The 14632-nt window shown below is 68.2% G+C and overlaps 3 protein-coding genes across 3 annotated transcripts; 2 read left to right on the top strand and 1 right to left on the bottom strand.

The window, feature by feature from the left end:
- Positions 1-774: 774 nt before the first annotated feature.
- dddD1 (putative dddD enzyme) lies at positions 775-4612 on the bottom strand (the record flags this gene model as incomplete). Its single annotated transcript, XM_005768267.1, has 15 exons — positions 775-1599; positions 1671-1812; positions 1885-1944; positions 2076-2280; positions 2348-2431; positions 2503-2639; positions 2711-2871; positions 2942-2983; positions 3073-3214; positions 3285-3328; positions 3463-3521; positions 3597-3683; positions 3756-3827; positions 3900-4090; positions 4157-4612. 15 exons carry the CDS (start codon positions 4610-4612, stop codon positions 881-883), a joined length of 2601 nt encoding a protein of 866 aa, XP_005768324.1. The 3' UTR covers positions 775-880.
- A 3276-nt stretch (positions 4613-7888) lies between these two features.
- On the top strand, positions 7889-8172 carry EMIHUDRAFT_245458 (hypothetical protein; the record flags this gene model as incomplete). The annotated part of the gene is made up of 2 exons (XM_005768266.1): positions 7889-8064; positions 8151-8172. 2 exons carry the CDS (start codon positions 7889-7891, stop codon positions 8170-8172), a joined length of 198 nt encoding a protein of 65 aa, XP_005768323.1.
- A 2474-nt stretch (positions 8173-10646) lies between these two features.
- Positions 10647-12718, top strand: EMIHUDRAFT_316549 (hypothetical protein; the record flags this gene model as incomplete). Its single annotated transcript, XM_005768265.1, has 6 exons — positions 10647-11126; positions 11210-11546; positions 11802-11867; positions 11926-12134; positions 12230-12345; positions 12421-12718. 6 exons carry the CDS (start codon positions 10647-10649, stop codon positions 12716-12718), a joined length of 1506 nt encoding a protein of 501 aa, XP_005768322.1.
- Positions 12719-14632: the final 1914 nt, after the last annotated feature.

Genomic DNA, 14632 nt, shown 5'->3' with positions numbered 1-14632 from the left:
ACCCATGCTGTCGCCGCCCTCACCCCTCTGCCGACCGCGCTACAACTGGCTAGCAAAGACGACGCAGCCTATAGTCTCGACTCTCCCGCCAATGTCTCACGATTGCGTCTCAGGTTGGCTCATGGCATGGTAAGATGGTATCTGACAACGGCAGCGGCTTGTGGCGTCTCACACCCGTTCTGCGCCGTGTCTCATCACGCCGTGGCTCAGCACAGTCTCAGAAGCAAGTGAGACGAGTCGCGCTCCTTGGCGCAGCAACTATGCCGTTGTGAGACCGAGTGAGACGAGGATTGCCGCTTGTTCACCGTGAGACGAGTGTGAGACGCTCTGAGATGAAATGACGAGACGTAGTAGAGACGACAGTGTCACACAGCAGGGGTGAACATTTGTCTCACTGGTGTCTCAAACACGTCTCTGAAGGTGACTGTGCCGTGTGTGTGACATCCTTGAGACAAAGTGAGACTATTGCTGTGACCAGGCTGAGACAACGCAGAGATCGGTGAGAGTCCGTGAGACATTACTGAGACGCATTTGTGGCACAGCGTTGAGACAGGGACGAAACACCCGTGAGACAGAGACGTCTCACCTGTTCGCCCGTTTTGATCTCACCATCTCTCTGGATCTGCGGGGGCCGGGGCCGCCCAAGGCCGCGGGCGGGCCCGGGCGCCCGGGCGTTTTGGAAAACAGGAAAACAAGAGGGGGCAGCCATGAAAGTGATTTGGATTGCGCACATGCTGATCTCGCTCAACAAAAATACAGTTTACGTTTCAGCTGGTTTGCAAGCCTAGAGTATCTCTAATGAGACAAATGCCAAATTGTGTGACGTACTGTACTCATGCACATGCCCCGACGCTCCATCTAATTCCCTCTAGTCCAACCCTCACTCCAGCCCCTCCTTTAGCAACTCCAGGTCCCTAGCCGGGACGTTGTGTGCTGCTGTCACGGAGGGAGGGACGGGGCTGGACAACGGCTCGCGAGGCGGCTCGTCGGCCCACGCGTACCAGGAGGTTGGCACGACCGCGCGTGACTGCTTCAGGCCGAGGACCTCGCCTGGCGAGTAACCGAGCGCCGCGAGGACCTGCGGCGCGTCAGCGCCGGCGAAGGCGGGCGGCCGGGCGCAGCTGAGCGGCGCCCCGTCGAAGCAGAACCAGGTGGGCTCCCAGGTCTCCACCTCCCACCCGGACTCGCCTCGCTTGCGCGTGAAGTTGGCTGTCTTGCTCCCGCCGTCAGAGCAGAGGGCAGCGATCTCCTGCACCGTGAGGACGGGCACCGCGAGCGCGCCTCCCAGCGCGTTCTCAAAGTGCGCGATGGCGGCGTCGCTCTCCAGTGAGGAGAGCGTCGCCGCTAGCTCGCGCACGTCGCACGCCTCGGGCGCCTGTCCGTAGATGAACCTGCCGCCCGCCACGGGGAAGACGCGCTTGTGCGGCGTCATGCCCGTCGCGTCATGCCCGACCGCCGACGGCGGCGGCTCGCCACGCTGCAGCGTCAGCTGGGTGAGGCTCGCGCACACCGCGAGCGAGGTCACCGCCCAGTCACCCTGCTCCCCGCCCCGCACCTCTCGTGAGTAGAGCGCGGCGAGGCCGGCCCACGCCGCCATGTACCTACATCATTGGAGGGGCAGCGGTGCGGCGGAGGGGCAGCGGAGGTGCCGGGAGGCCGGCCCGGGCAGGACCCGGTGAGGTAGTCGACACACGAAGCGACGCCGTGGAAATTGGGCACGCCCGCGCCCGCGCCCTCCCGAGCGACGGCGGCGGGGTCGTGCGGCCCGAAGCGCGTCATCAGCCCGGTCTTGCCCTGCAGCGCGGGGTCGTACCTGCTCACGCCGGGTCCGCGTGTCAAGGGGCCGCAGCTGCCGCCACGCGTGCGGCGCGGGAGAGGGGGCCGCCCGTTCCAGTTGCTCTTGCGCGTGTACCGCTCCCCTTGGTGCGATTTGAGCTGCAGCAAGATCGCCTTCCGGAGTTACAGCCGAGGTGCAGCCGAGGTGCAGCCGAGGTGCAGCCGAGGTGCAGCCGAGGTGCAGCCGAGGTGCAGCCGAGGTGCAGCCGAGGTGCAGCCGTGGCTTGAGGCTGCCGCGGGATCGCCTTTCGGTTGGCGACGTCGAGGGCTTCGCGGTTCAGCCCCAGGCTGACGAGCTGGTTGTCCATCTTGTTCACCAAGACCACGTCCGCCGCCTTGATCGCCCGCTGGATCACCTCACGCGCCTCTACCTTCTTCGCGTCGAGGATGATCGAGTGCTTCCCTTGATGCAGCTCCGCCTGCCACACCATCATCACCATCGGCCCTACGGCTCAAGGAGACGGCTCAAGGAGACGGCCACTGGTGCAGCTGCAACGACGCGCGGATGGAACCATGCTGCGGCACGCCCGGACCGAGCTTGTAGACGGTCGCTCCGAGCTCGGCGAGCATCCGGCCGCAAGCAGGGCCGGCGATCACCTGCTCACAGCCGACTAGTGAGGAGACGCCGCTCCTGCGGCAGGGCGGCGCAAGCGGCTCGGGGCGAGGACATTCGCGAAGTCGCAGATCACGAAACCCTCGAGAGGGCGCTGCCTCGGGGGGGCGGTGGCGGCGGGCGGAGGCGCGGCTCGGTCCCGCGCGACGGCAGCCGCACCATCCACCATCGGCTGCAAGTCTGGGTACTCGCCTGCCATGGACGGGCCGAGATATGGCCGAGATATAGCCGAAGTGGAGCCGAGATCTAGCCGAGGTCGATGCCTGCCGACTTGACCCACGCGGCGCGCCCCAGCTGCACCTCCCCTCCCACCTCCGCAAAGATGCGCGCAGCGCGAGCGTCGGGGTCGCGCATCCACGCCTCCCACGTCTGGATTACAGCGCACGGAAGACCGGCGGCCTCGAGCTCCGCCTCCCACTCCAGCGCCTGCTCACACGACCGAGCTGTGAAGAGAGATACGGCTCCATCATGGCCGCATCTCGGCTATCTCTCGCGCCGTCTTCTGGAGAAACTTGGCTTCGAACAGCTCCGCCACCTTGCGGGGGGGAGGGGAAAGGCTGACGAGATGCAGCGGAGATGCAGCCGAGCTACAGCCGAGCTCAAGCAGAGGTTTCTGTGCGCCGCCTTGCAGGATGACGGGAAGTTGAAGCCGATCGGCAGCGCGAGGTTGCGGTCGTCGAACGGGGCGGAGGCGGGGTCGTACGGGTCTCTGTCGACGATGCCGAAGGCGGACACGTCGTCGGCAAAGCCAAGGTACGCACAGTAGCCTGTTCACAGCCGCAGCTGTGAAGAGCGCGGCGCTCGCAGCGCGGAGAGCGGAGGCAGAGCGGCGGTGGCCCGTCGCGAGGCGCCGGTTGAAGGTTGCCATCGGAAGGATCCACTCGCCTGTCCGCAGTGCGGCCGAGTTGTGGCCGAGTTGTGGCCGAGTTGTGGCCGAAGTGTGGCCGAGTTGTGGCCGAAGTGTGGCCGAGGTGTGGCCAAAGTGTGGCCGAGGTATGGCGAGGTATGGCCAAACTCGCCGTCGCTGCACTTGTAAGGGGCCATGAAGGGGTAGAGCCGCTGGAAGAGCCACGCCTGCTCCCCACAGAGAGAGACACCTCAGGCCAGCTGTGAAGAGCTCTTCACGGCAACGAGGGCCAGCCAAGCTGCCTGCTTCGCCGGGTCCGAGATGGCAGCCTGCTTGTACGCGTCCAGCTCCGATGGCTCGATCCCTCTCCGCTTGGCGAGGATGTCCGCCTAGGGGTGGGCGGGTGTGGCTCATAACGGGATACAGCACAGCACGCCTTCCGCTCGGCGAGAAGGGTGGGCCGAGCTCTTGTAGATAGCTGGCACTGGGTCGAGATGGGGAGGCAAGCCTCGCTGCTTGAGGCAGAGGGCACCTATCCACAGCGGCGGGTGCTAAGAGGCGCCGTCCACAGCCATCCCCCACGTCGCAAAGGCAGAAGCCGCTCCGATGGCGGAGAGCCCGCCCGCGATACGAGAGGCGTGGATCTCGCGCCCCTGCCCGCACCGGAGGCGGTCGAGCAGCGCCGCCGCGCAGGCGTTCGCCCCAATCACGCCCGCGTAGATGGAGCAGAGCTGGAGCGGCGTGTACGTCACCGGCCGGTCGAGCCAGCCCATCATGTCCATGTCCGTGAAGAAGCCTGTTCAGCGCCAGAGGCGTGAAGAGAGGCGCTGAGCACTGCCGATGCCAGTGATGTGGACGAGGCCGGTGAGCGCGCTCAGGTAGTCCTCGTCGACGTCGTCAGGCAGGTGGCCGAACCGCTCGTCGCCCGGCAGCGCGGCGACGGTGCGCATCAGAACCTGGTGAGGCAGGCGCGCGAGCGAGGCGTCGGCTCCGTCGACGAGGATGATGTCGGCTGAGGACGGCTCGACGTCAGAGGCGCGAACTGCGATCTTGTTGCGGTTGAGGTACGAGTCAACGCTGCCACCCTCCTTTGGGTCGATGACAAGGACCTCGGCGCCCTGATCGGCGAAAAGCAGTCCCGTGAGTCGGCCAGAGAGGAGGTTGGCCTTCTCGAGCACGCGGACGCCCTCGAACGGGAGGCGAGGCTTGGCCACCGCGGCCGACAGCGAGCGGCGGGCGACGAGCGGGAGGCGAGGCTTGGCTAGCCACGAGCTGTGGGAGGCTCGCGAGGCTCGACCAGCTCGAAGAGGCCACATTTCCTTCCCCCCCTTCGTTTCGGCTGCCGAGACCTCGAGAGCGAGCAAACGAATGTAAGATTTCTTCATCTAGCCACGAGCATCGTTTCACTCCTATCGCAAATAAAATTCTTCTTCGCTATGAGGGGGGGAAATCAATTGCCCCCATGAGCGGCGCCATCAGCCCGTTCGTGCTCGCCGACCTGCGCCGGGGCGACTTGACCTCGCTGCGCGCCCTCCTCGCCGGGCGGACGCGCGGCGCGGCGCTCACGGCCCTGCTCGACGCGCGGCTCGAGGCCCAGAACCACTTCACGCTGCTCACCTGGGCCGCTCGGCACGGGCAGGCCGACGCCGTGCGGCTGCTGCTCGAGAGCGGCGCGAGCGTGGGGGCGACGACCGGCGGCGGCTCCACCGCGCTGGCCATCGCGTGCCAGGAGGGCCACCTCGAGTGCGTGCGGCTGCTTCTCGGCGCCAACGCTGACGCCGACCAAGCCAAGGACACCGGCGCCACGCCGCTGTTCATGGCGTGCCAGCAGGGCCAGCTCGAGTGCGCCCGGCTGCTCCTCGGCGCCAGCGCGGCGATCAACCAAGCCAGGAACAGCGGCGCGACGCCACTGTTCATCGCGTGCCAAGAGGGCCAACTCGAGTGCGTTCGGCTGCTTCTCGAGGCCAGCGCGGCGGTCAACCAAGCCAAGAACAACGGCGCCACGCCGCTGTACATTGCGTGCCAGAACGGCCAGCTCGAGTGCGTTCGGATGCTTCTCGAGGCCAGCGCCGCGGTCAACCAAGCCAACGCCAACGGCGCCACGCCGCTGTACGTCGCGTGCCTGAACGGCCGCCTCGACATCGTCCGGCTGCTTCTCGAGGCTGGCGCGGCGGCCGACCAAGCCACAGGCCGCGGCTTCACGCCGCTGCACGTCGCGTGCCAGAAGGGCCACTCCGCCGTCGTGCTCTGCTTGCTGCGGGCTGGCGCTGACACGGCGGCGCGCACCTCGGGCGGGCGTACGGCGCTGCAGATGGCCAAGGAGAGGGGCCACGCCGAGTGCGTCAAGATCTTCTCTGAGGAGGCGGAGGCGGCGCGGCGCGAGGCGGCGGCAGCGACGGCGGCTGCAGAGGGCCGAGCAAGGGCGGGCGGCGCTTCCTCGGGCGCGGCAGCGGCAGCTGTGGACGCGCCGCTGCTCGGGCAGCGAGTCGTGCTCGGTGGGCTCTCGGACCGCCCCGAGCTGAACGGCCAGCGCGGCGTGGCATGGAGCTTCGAGGGCGGGCGGTACGTGGTGGCGCTCGAGGGCAGCGCCGAGTGCGTGCGAGTGCAGCCGGACAAGCTGTGCCAAGCCACCGATGAGGTCGTCGCGGCAGCTGGGCGAGGCGACGAGGCGGCGGTGCTGGCGTGGCTTGATGGCGGCGGGCTGGTCGACGCGACGTTCGAGAAAGACGACACGGGTGCCTTCACGCTGCTGATGAGCGCCGCCCGCTACGGCCACGAGCGTGTGGCCGGCTTGCTGCTGCGGCACGGCGCGGAGGTCGACCTTCTGAACAGCGACGGCAACACCGCGCTGATGTACGCCGCCTGCCAAGGCCACGAGCGGCTGGTTGACCTGCTGATTCGGCACGGCGCGGAGATCAACCAGAAGGAAGACAACGGTGACACCGCGCTGATGGACGCCGCCGGCAACGGTCATGAGCGGGTTGTCGATTGTCTGATTCGGCACGGCGCGGAGATCAACCTGCTTGGCAGCAACGGCTGGACCGCGCTGATGGGCGCCGCTGGCGGAGGCCACGAGCGGGTGGTCGATTGTCTGATTCGGCACGGCGCGGAGATCGACCTGCAGGACAGCGACGGCGAAACCGCGCTGTTTGCCGCCGCCTACTGGAACCGCCCCGCCGTTGTGCTCCGCCTGCTGCGGGCGGGCGCAGACACGGCGGTATGCGACGCGGGCGGCAAGACTGCGCTGCAGATTGCCAAGCACAAGGGCCGCCGCGCCGAGTGCGTGCGCGCCCTCGAGGAGCATGCGGCGGCCGAGGCGGTGGCGAAGGAGGCAATTGAGGCGGCGGTGCGGCGTACCGAGGCGGCGGCGAAGGAGGCGGCCAAGCGGGCAGCGGACGAGGAGCGGCGGGCGGCGGTCGAGGAGCGGCGGTCGGCGGTCGAGGAGCGGCGGGCGGCGGTCGCTGCCGCCCTCGAGGAGAAGCGGCGCGCCATCGCCGCCGAGACCGCGGCGAAGCTTGCCGCCGACCGCGCTGCGGCGGAGGCGGCGCAGCGAGCGAGGACGGCGGAGCGCTCGTCGGCCGAGGCTGCAGAGCGAGAGGCGCAGCGGGAAGCGCTTGCGGCTCGCAAGGCAGACGAGGCGGCTGCGGCGCGGCAGAGGGAGGAGGCTGCGGCGAGGCGGGCGAGAGAGGCAGAGGCGAAGCGGCGCGCACGGCTGGAGGATCAGAAGGAGGCCAAGGAGGCGGCCAAGCAGAAGAAGAAGGCGGGGAAGAAGACGCCGTCCGCTTTTGCGCTGGAGAAGGAGCGCGAGAAGCGCGCCGCGGCCGCAGAACGCGAGCGGAAGGAGAAGGCCGAGGCGCTCGCAGCTGAGCTTGCGGCTGAGCGCGAGGCAAAGGCTGCAGCCGAGGATCAGGCGAGGCGCGAGCAGCTGGAGCGCGAGGCGGCCGGTCGAGCAGCGGCGGAGGCGGCGGAGTTGAGGGCGGTAGAGGCGGAGTTGGCAGCGGTGCAGGCGGCGCAAGAGGAGAGGGCGAGGCTGGACGACGAGGCGAGGCGCGAGGCGGAGGAGCAGGCGTTTGCCGAGGTCGAGGCTTGCGCGGCGTCCGATGCCGCAAGCGAGCCGCCGCAACAGGCGCGTAAAGAGGCGGACCGGCTGGCCGAGGCGGAGGCGACGAGGGCGGCCGCTGAGGTCGAGGCGGTGGCAAGAGCCGTCGTCGAGGCAGAGAAGGTGGCTCAGCGAGCGGCCGAGGCAGAGGCGCGCGCGGCGGCGGCGGTCGACGGAGAGAAGGCTCATGCGCAGCGTGCGCAGGCGGAAGCCGAGGCGGCGGCGAAGGCGCAGTTGGCGGAGAGCAAAGGCTTGTGCTAGTCTAGCGGCGAGACTGGTGGCTACGGCGGAGGAAGATGAGGCGAAGGCAGGGGTGGATGAGGCGGCGGCGGCGGCGGCGGCCAAGACTGCGGCGGCAAGCAAGGCCAAGGCGCTCGCGTCGAGGGCGGCGGCAGCGACGGCGGCCGCAGCGAGGGAGGCGGCAGAGGCAGCGCACGCCGTTTGGGTGGCGTGCGCGATCGAGGGAGGGCTGGACGTGGGAGAGACGGTCGCGATGCCAACGGCGCCGCCAGCAGGCGTCAACGACGTCATTCGAGCGACGCGTCGGGGATCCTTGCCGTCTCGACTCGGGCGCATCTGCGAGGCGATCGGGATGGAGCCGGGCCCCAGCCTCCCCGACACGGCTCGCGGCGCCGCTGCGGCGCTCGGCATCACCCTGGTTGACCGAGGGTTTGTCGACAAGGTGGCGCAGTTGGAGCAGCACCTCAAGCTTTGCTGAACAGCGGTTGAGGTTCGTCTTGCTGAGAGTTACCAAGGGACTGGGGTGGATTTGCCTAAGTGAAGCACGCCAATAGAGCAAAAAAACAGACGCGGACACTAATCCTCGCACATCAGTCGGGAGTGGAGGAGGCAGGACCAGGAGGGTCCCGCTAGGCTCAGATGGGGTAGATGTGCACAGTATGTGCGCTGTGCAGCGCGCTGTTGAGCGCTGTGCAGACAACTGGCACTCTACATGCCAGAGGTGTGCGTCATTGCTCGCGGTGCCGCCGGCACAGCCTGCGAGCAAATGCTCCTCCTCCGCCTCTCCCTCACCCCTCCTTCTCACTGCCCCGGCGCCCACACCTCGATCTTCGTCGGCAGCAGCTGGTTCTGCTCGTCGCCGTGGCCCAACTTGCCAAAGTCTCCATCGCCCCAGCTCCAGACGGCTCCGTCGGCGGAGATGGCGATGCTGTGGTCGCTTCCAGCCGACACAGCGACGACGCGCCGGCCAGCCAAGGCCTCGACCTTATTCGGCAGCAGCTGGTTCTGCTCGTCGCCGTGGCCCAGCTTGCCCCGGTGTCCATGGCCCCAGCTCATGACGGCGCCGTCGGCGGTGATGGCGAGGCTGTGGCGGGGTCCAGCCGACACAGCGACGGCGCGCTGACCCACGAAGGCCTCGATCTTCTTGGGCAACAGCTGGTGCTGCTCATCGCCGTGGCCCAACCGGCCGTGGGCTCCAAAGCCCCAGGTAAAGACAGCCCCGTCGGCGGTGAGGGCGAGGCTGTGGCCGCTCCCCGCCGAGACAGCGACGACGCGCTGATCAGCAAAGGCCTCGATCTTCTTGGGCAGCAGCTGGTTCTGCTCCTCGCCGTGGCCCAGCTTGCCAAAGTATCCATCGCCCCAGCTCCAGACGGCGCCGTCGGCGGTGAGGGCGAGGTTGTGGTTCTTTCCAGCCGACACGGCGACGACGCGCTGCCCAGCAAAGGCCTCGATCGTCTTGGGAAGCGGCTGGCCCTGCTCGTCGCCGTGGCCCAGCTTGCCCCAGCCTGCACCGCCCCAGCTCCAGACGGCGCCATCGGCGGCGAGGGCAATGCTGTGGTACGCTCCAGCCGACACAGCGACGACGCGCTGCCCAGCAAAGGCCTCGACCTTCTTCGGCAGCAGCTGGTTCTGGTAGTCGCCGTGGCCCAGCTGGCCCCAGCCTCCATCGCCCCAGCTCCAGACAGCTCCGTCGGCGGCGAGGGCGAGGCTGTGGTAAGACCCAACCGACACACTCACGGCACGATCGTCGCCCAGCGAGAGGCGGGTCGGCGTGTTGAGCCGCGTCACGCCCTCGCCGTGCCCGAGCAGCCCTGGTTTGTACTCTGTGCCGCACGACGAGAGCCGCCCCTCGCCGTCGATGAAGACGCTGTGCCATTCGCCTGCCGCCGCCCTCGCCGGCGGGTTGAACTCGCGCAGCAGCGCAGCAAAGCACAGCCACCGCACGGCGCAGCCCTCGCCCTCCGGCAGCGCCGGCAGCTCGAAGCCGCGCTCTTGCGCCCGCAAGCGGATGCCCTCTAGCGCGAGCGAGGCGTGGAAGAGAAGCGAGACGGCCGCGACGCGAGCGATGTCGGCGGGGTTGCAGCGAGAGAGGGCGCGCGCGATGAGCTCCGTGGGGAGGTCGAGGAGGCGGGTGGGCGGCGGCGTGTCTGGCGAGGGCGCTGCGGTTGCGGCGGCGGCGAGGCGGCGCGAGGGTGGACATCGCGAAAAAAAGAATTTTTTGTGCATTTAGCCTAAGAATTTCGCTTATATGAATGCATTCGCTTATATGAATCCACAAGTCAATTTGTACCAGAAATCCAAAGGTGGTGCAAAATGGATATCTCAAGATTGGCCTTTAGTTCGCGCACCTGCTCTCCGCCGCCGCCGCTTACCTGCTGGCACGCCACCGCCCCGCGTCGCTAACTCAAGCCTCCCTGCTGCACTTCGCACCCCTGCCACATGACTCGACCGCCGTCGCTGCTACCGCCCTCTCCGCCGCCCTCGAAGGCGCCACCAGCATTACGGCCGCCTTCATATCTCATTGATGCTGCCACCAACGCCACTTCCTCGATTCTGTGCCGCTGCAGCGGCGAGGCGCCGTCGCCACGATCGCCGCCAGCGCTGCTGACAGCCTCGGAGCGTCGCCGTGGCCGCGTTCTGGTCTGCCCACGCTTCCCTAAAATGTCTAGGACGAGCTCAGAGGCTAAGGGCGCATCATGTGGGACCATCTAGCTCTACTGGGTCCGCGACGGCGGTCGGCGCACCCCCGTCTCGAACGTGTGTGCTCTCTGTCTGTCTGTCAGCTGTTTCGGCTAAGTCGTTTTGTACCGGATTTCAATGTTAGTGGCAAAACCGCGGAACCAAAAATGGCGTTTAATTTCGCGCACCTGCTGTCCGCCGCCTGCGGCGGCGCTCCGCGCCGCTTGGGGCGCCTGCGGCGCCCCTGGGCGCGCTGCGCGCGCCTGTTTTGGGGGGGCTACCAGCACCGAAAAAGTGCCATTCTTTTCCCAGCGACCTTGTCCGGCTTCGCTATGTCCGGACTCTCTGCCACCAGGACCTGTTTGGTTGTCCTCGGTGCGTCGCTGGCCGCCGGCAGCGCCGCCGGCACCGCCAGCGCTGCCGCCGCGCTGCAGAAGCGGCTGCAGGAAATTGCGGTGGAAAAGCAGGAGCTTTACAACTGCTCCATCGGGATCGCCGTGGAGACTGGTGCTGGTCTGGTGGTGTCCGCCGGCAACGACGGATCTTTCGCGTGGGGCTCGGTCACCAAGCTTGCAACCGGCGCGGCGCTGATGCAGCAGGTCGCTGCGCGCCGCATCTCGCTGGATACGCCGGTGGCGCCGCTCATCGACCCGCTGCTGGTCCGCGAGGGCCTCGGTCGGATGCACGTGCTGTTTGGTCCACGGGCGGACTCAATCACGCTCGAGCACCTGCTCGCCATGAAGTCTGGGATCCCCGACTACGACACAGCGACGCCCTACCCGCCGCCACCCACAGACGCGTTTCGCAAGGACGTCTACGCTCAGCCGGCAGCCGAGCCCTTGTCTCCGGCGCGCCTCTCTCTAGCAGCCCACGGACCTTCTCACCTCCCGTGTAGGCGGCCGAGTGGCCTCCCGCGCGGCTCCTCAACCTCTCCTACGTGCGCAAGGGGAAGCTCGAGTTCGAGCCAGGCGCGCACTGGGCGTACTCGTCGACCAACTTTGTGCTCGCCGGCCTACTGCTCGCGCGGCTCTCCAACGCGACAAGGTGGGACGCGTACGGCCAGGCGGCCCTCCTCTCTCCCCTCCCCGCGCAGCGCCGCTCGTCGTACGCTCTCGACTTCGCCTCCCACGGCACCCCCGCCGCCCACGGCGCTGTCCGCGGCTTCGACCGCACCTCGTACAACGGCGCAAACGCCTCGGCGAGGCCCGGCGTCGACGTCTCTGACGTGGCCGGTCCGACACCTAGCCGAGATCCAGCCGAGATCCGGCCGAGGTCCAGCCGAGATCCGGCCGAGATGCAGGCGAGATCTAGCCGAGATCCGGCCGAGACGCAGGCGAGACGCAGCCGAGATGCAGGCGAGACGCAGCCGAGATTCAGGCGAGCTACAGGTGACTCCTGTCGGACGTGGCTTGTCTGTTGCCGCGTGTGGGCGTATGCGAGAGCGTCCTCCCCCCGGTTCCCGACGCGGCCCGCCCCCTTTCCCACAGGCGTCTTCGGAGGCTGGACCGCGTCTGACATCGTCGCTCCCCCGGCGTCGGTGGCGCGACTGGCGCGTGGCACTGTGTTCGGCGCGGGGGCCGTCCCCTGAGCCTGCTCGGACCACGGCTGCAGGTGGCGAGGCTCGTGTACGACCTCTTCGGCGCCAGCGGCCCGCGGCTGCTCGCTCGCCGGTACGTCGACGAGATGATCCCCGGCGCCAGAGATGCGGCGGGAGGGGGGCAGAGCGATTGGGCGCGGGGCGCGCCGCCCCTGAGCGGCGGCCGCGTCGCCTCGGCCGCCTCGCGCCGCCTCGAGGCGGCGAGGGGCCGGCTCGGCGCGAGGTCCGACGCGGACAGCCACCGGATGGAGGACATCTACGGCAGCACACGCCTCTAGAGCCGACCGGCGCGGGGGGACGGGGCGTGGCTGGCGTGAGCGCGGGCGTGACTGCGTGGGTGTAGGCCTCGCAACCTTCAACCTGAGCATCATGGGCGTGACGGGCCAGTCCTCCCTCAGCCCGTATGCTGTCTCCTACGGCCACCTCGGGGCGACGTGAGCCCGTCGGCCGCCCCTCCACCGCCGCCAACCTGGACCCTTCCCGGAACCTGCCTGGAACCTTCTCTGTAGGTACGGGTACGACTCCATCGCCGCCTACTTCCCCGCCATCGACGCCGCCGTCTCCATCGGGACGAGCATCGAGACGGACTCGCAGACGGCGCCCTCCGACACGCTCTGCCTCGTGTACAACGCGCTCCTCGCCGCCGTGCGAGGCACGGCCGAGCCGCGCTGCTCCTTCTCCAAGGAGAGCTACTTTGGAGGCCGGTGCGACTGCGGGAACACGTACGCCTGCCACAAGCTGCTCCGCAAGTGCGTCAAGAGCGAGCTGGGCAGCCTCTCGAAGGAGGACTGCAGCCGCACGTGCTAGTCCCCTTGCGCGCCTCGAAGTTGAGGGGGCACACGCGGGGGACGGTGCGTGTGCGCGAGGCAAGATCGGCGCGTCCGCGTGGCGGTCCTGGGTACTGCTGTAGTATTACGTTGGAGACGTTTCGTATGCAAACCCTGGTGTGCTATTGTGCGTGTATATTAGGAGTGGTAACGACAAACGAGAGAGGGCGCTGTGGCCAGAGGCGCAGGCCCCGCTGCACCAGCGCGCAGCGGCGAGCTGGCCCCGTCCGTGGCCGCCCGCGGTGCCGGCGCTGCACCAGCGGCGCGGCCAGCTGCCATATCCGCATATGGTTCTCGCGGACGCGGTTCGGTACACGGCATGTTACGAGACACTTGTCACAGTACCTATTCTTTTGTACCACGGTGCGACCATGCGCTCACATGTCACATACGCAGAGAGACCGGACTGGGACACGCCCCCGGGGCCACAGTCTGCGGTGCCACACACCCCACGCGCCAGATATCATCTCGTGTGTTCACATAATGGAGGTGCCAGACAAGCGAACGGGCGATGCGAAGTAGCGAAGCGAGCCGCCACGGCGTGTGCATACCAGGACGCTGCGGGCCGCTTCGGCACCTTCGGAACGGCACCGGCTGAGCATGGGACAAACTTGCGCAAACTTGTCGTCCCCCTTACTGCCCCCGACCCCATGCCTCGATCTTCTTGGGCAGCAGCTGGCGCTGCGTGTCGCCGTGGCCCAACTGGCCGTGGTCTCCATCGCCCCAGCTCCAGGCGGCTCCGTCGGCGGTGATGGCGAGGCTGTGGTCGGTTCCAGCCGACCCAGCGACGACGCGCCGGCCAGCCAAGGCCTCGACCTTCTTCGGCAGCAGCTGGTTCTGCTCGTCGCCGTGGCCCAACCGGCCAAAGACTCCACTGCCCCAGCTCCAGACGGCTCCGTCGGCGGTGATGGCGAGGCTGTGGAAGGGTCCAGCCGACACAGCGACGACGCGCCGCCCAGCAAAGGCCTCGACCTTCTTTGGCAGCAGCTGGTGCTGCTCGTCGCCGTGGCCCAACTTGCCACGGCCCCAGCTCCAGGCGGCTCCGTCGGCGGTGAGGGCGAGGCTGTGGTTGCCTCCAGCCGACACAGCGACGACGCGCTGGCCAGCCAAGGCCTCGATCTTCTTGGGCAGCAGCTGGGTCTGCAGGTCGCCGTGGCCCAACATGCCTCGCCATCCATCGCCCCAGCTCCAGACGGCGCCGTCGGCGGTGAGGGCGATGCTGTGCGCCTCGCCAGCCGACACAGCGACGACGCGCTGGCCAGCCAAGGCCTCGACCTTCCTCGGCAGCAGCTGGTTCTGCTCGTCGCCGTGGCCCAACTGGCCTTCTTCTCCACTGCCCCAGCTCCAGACGGCGCCGTCAGCGGTGAGGGCGAGGCTGTGGCCGAGTCCAGTCGACACAGCGAAGACCCGCTGGCCAGCCAAGGCCTCGACCTTCGTCGGCTGCCACTGGTCCTGCTCGTCGCCGTGGCCCAGCCGGCCACCGCCTCCAAGGCCACAGCTCCAGACGGCGCCGCCGGCGGTGATGGCGAAGCTGTGCCCGAACCCAACCCTCACGCTCACGGCGCGCTCGCCGCCCAGTGGAGAAGGGAGGCGGGCTGGCGTGTTGAGCCGCGTCACGCCCTGGCCGTGTCCGAGCAGTCCTGGAGAGGGGAGCCAGGTCGGCGGTGAGCCGCACGACGAGAGCCGCCCCTCGCCGTCGATGAAGATGCTGTGCCAAGCGCCCGCCGCCAGCCTCGCCGGCGGGTTGTGCTCGCACAGCAACGCCGCAAAGCACAGCCACCGCACGGCGCATCCCTCGCCCTCTGGCTGCGCCGGCAGCTCGAAGCCGCGCTCTTGCGCCCACAAGCGGATGCCCTCTACCGCGAGCGAGGCGTGAAAGAGGAGCGAGACGGCC

The sequence above is a fragment of the Emiliania huxleyi genome, assembly GCF_000372725.1.
Source record: "Emiliania huxleyi CCMP1516 unplaced genomic scaffold EMIHUscaffold_461, whole genome shotgun sequence".
Taxonomy (NCBI): Eukaryota; Haptophyta; order Isochrysidales; family Noelaerhabdaceae; genus Emiliania; species Emiliania huxleyi.
Note: the sequence above shows the minus strand (reverse complement) of the source record. Positions and strands in the feature narration are given on the sequence as shown.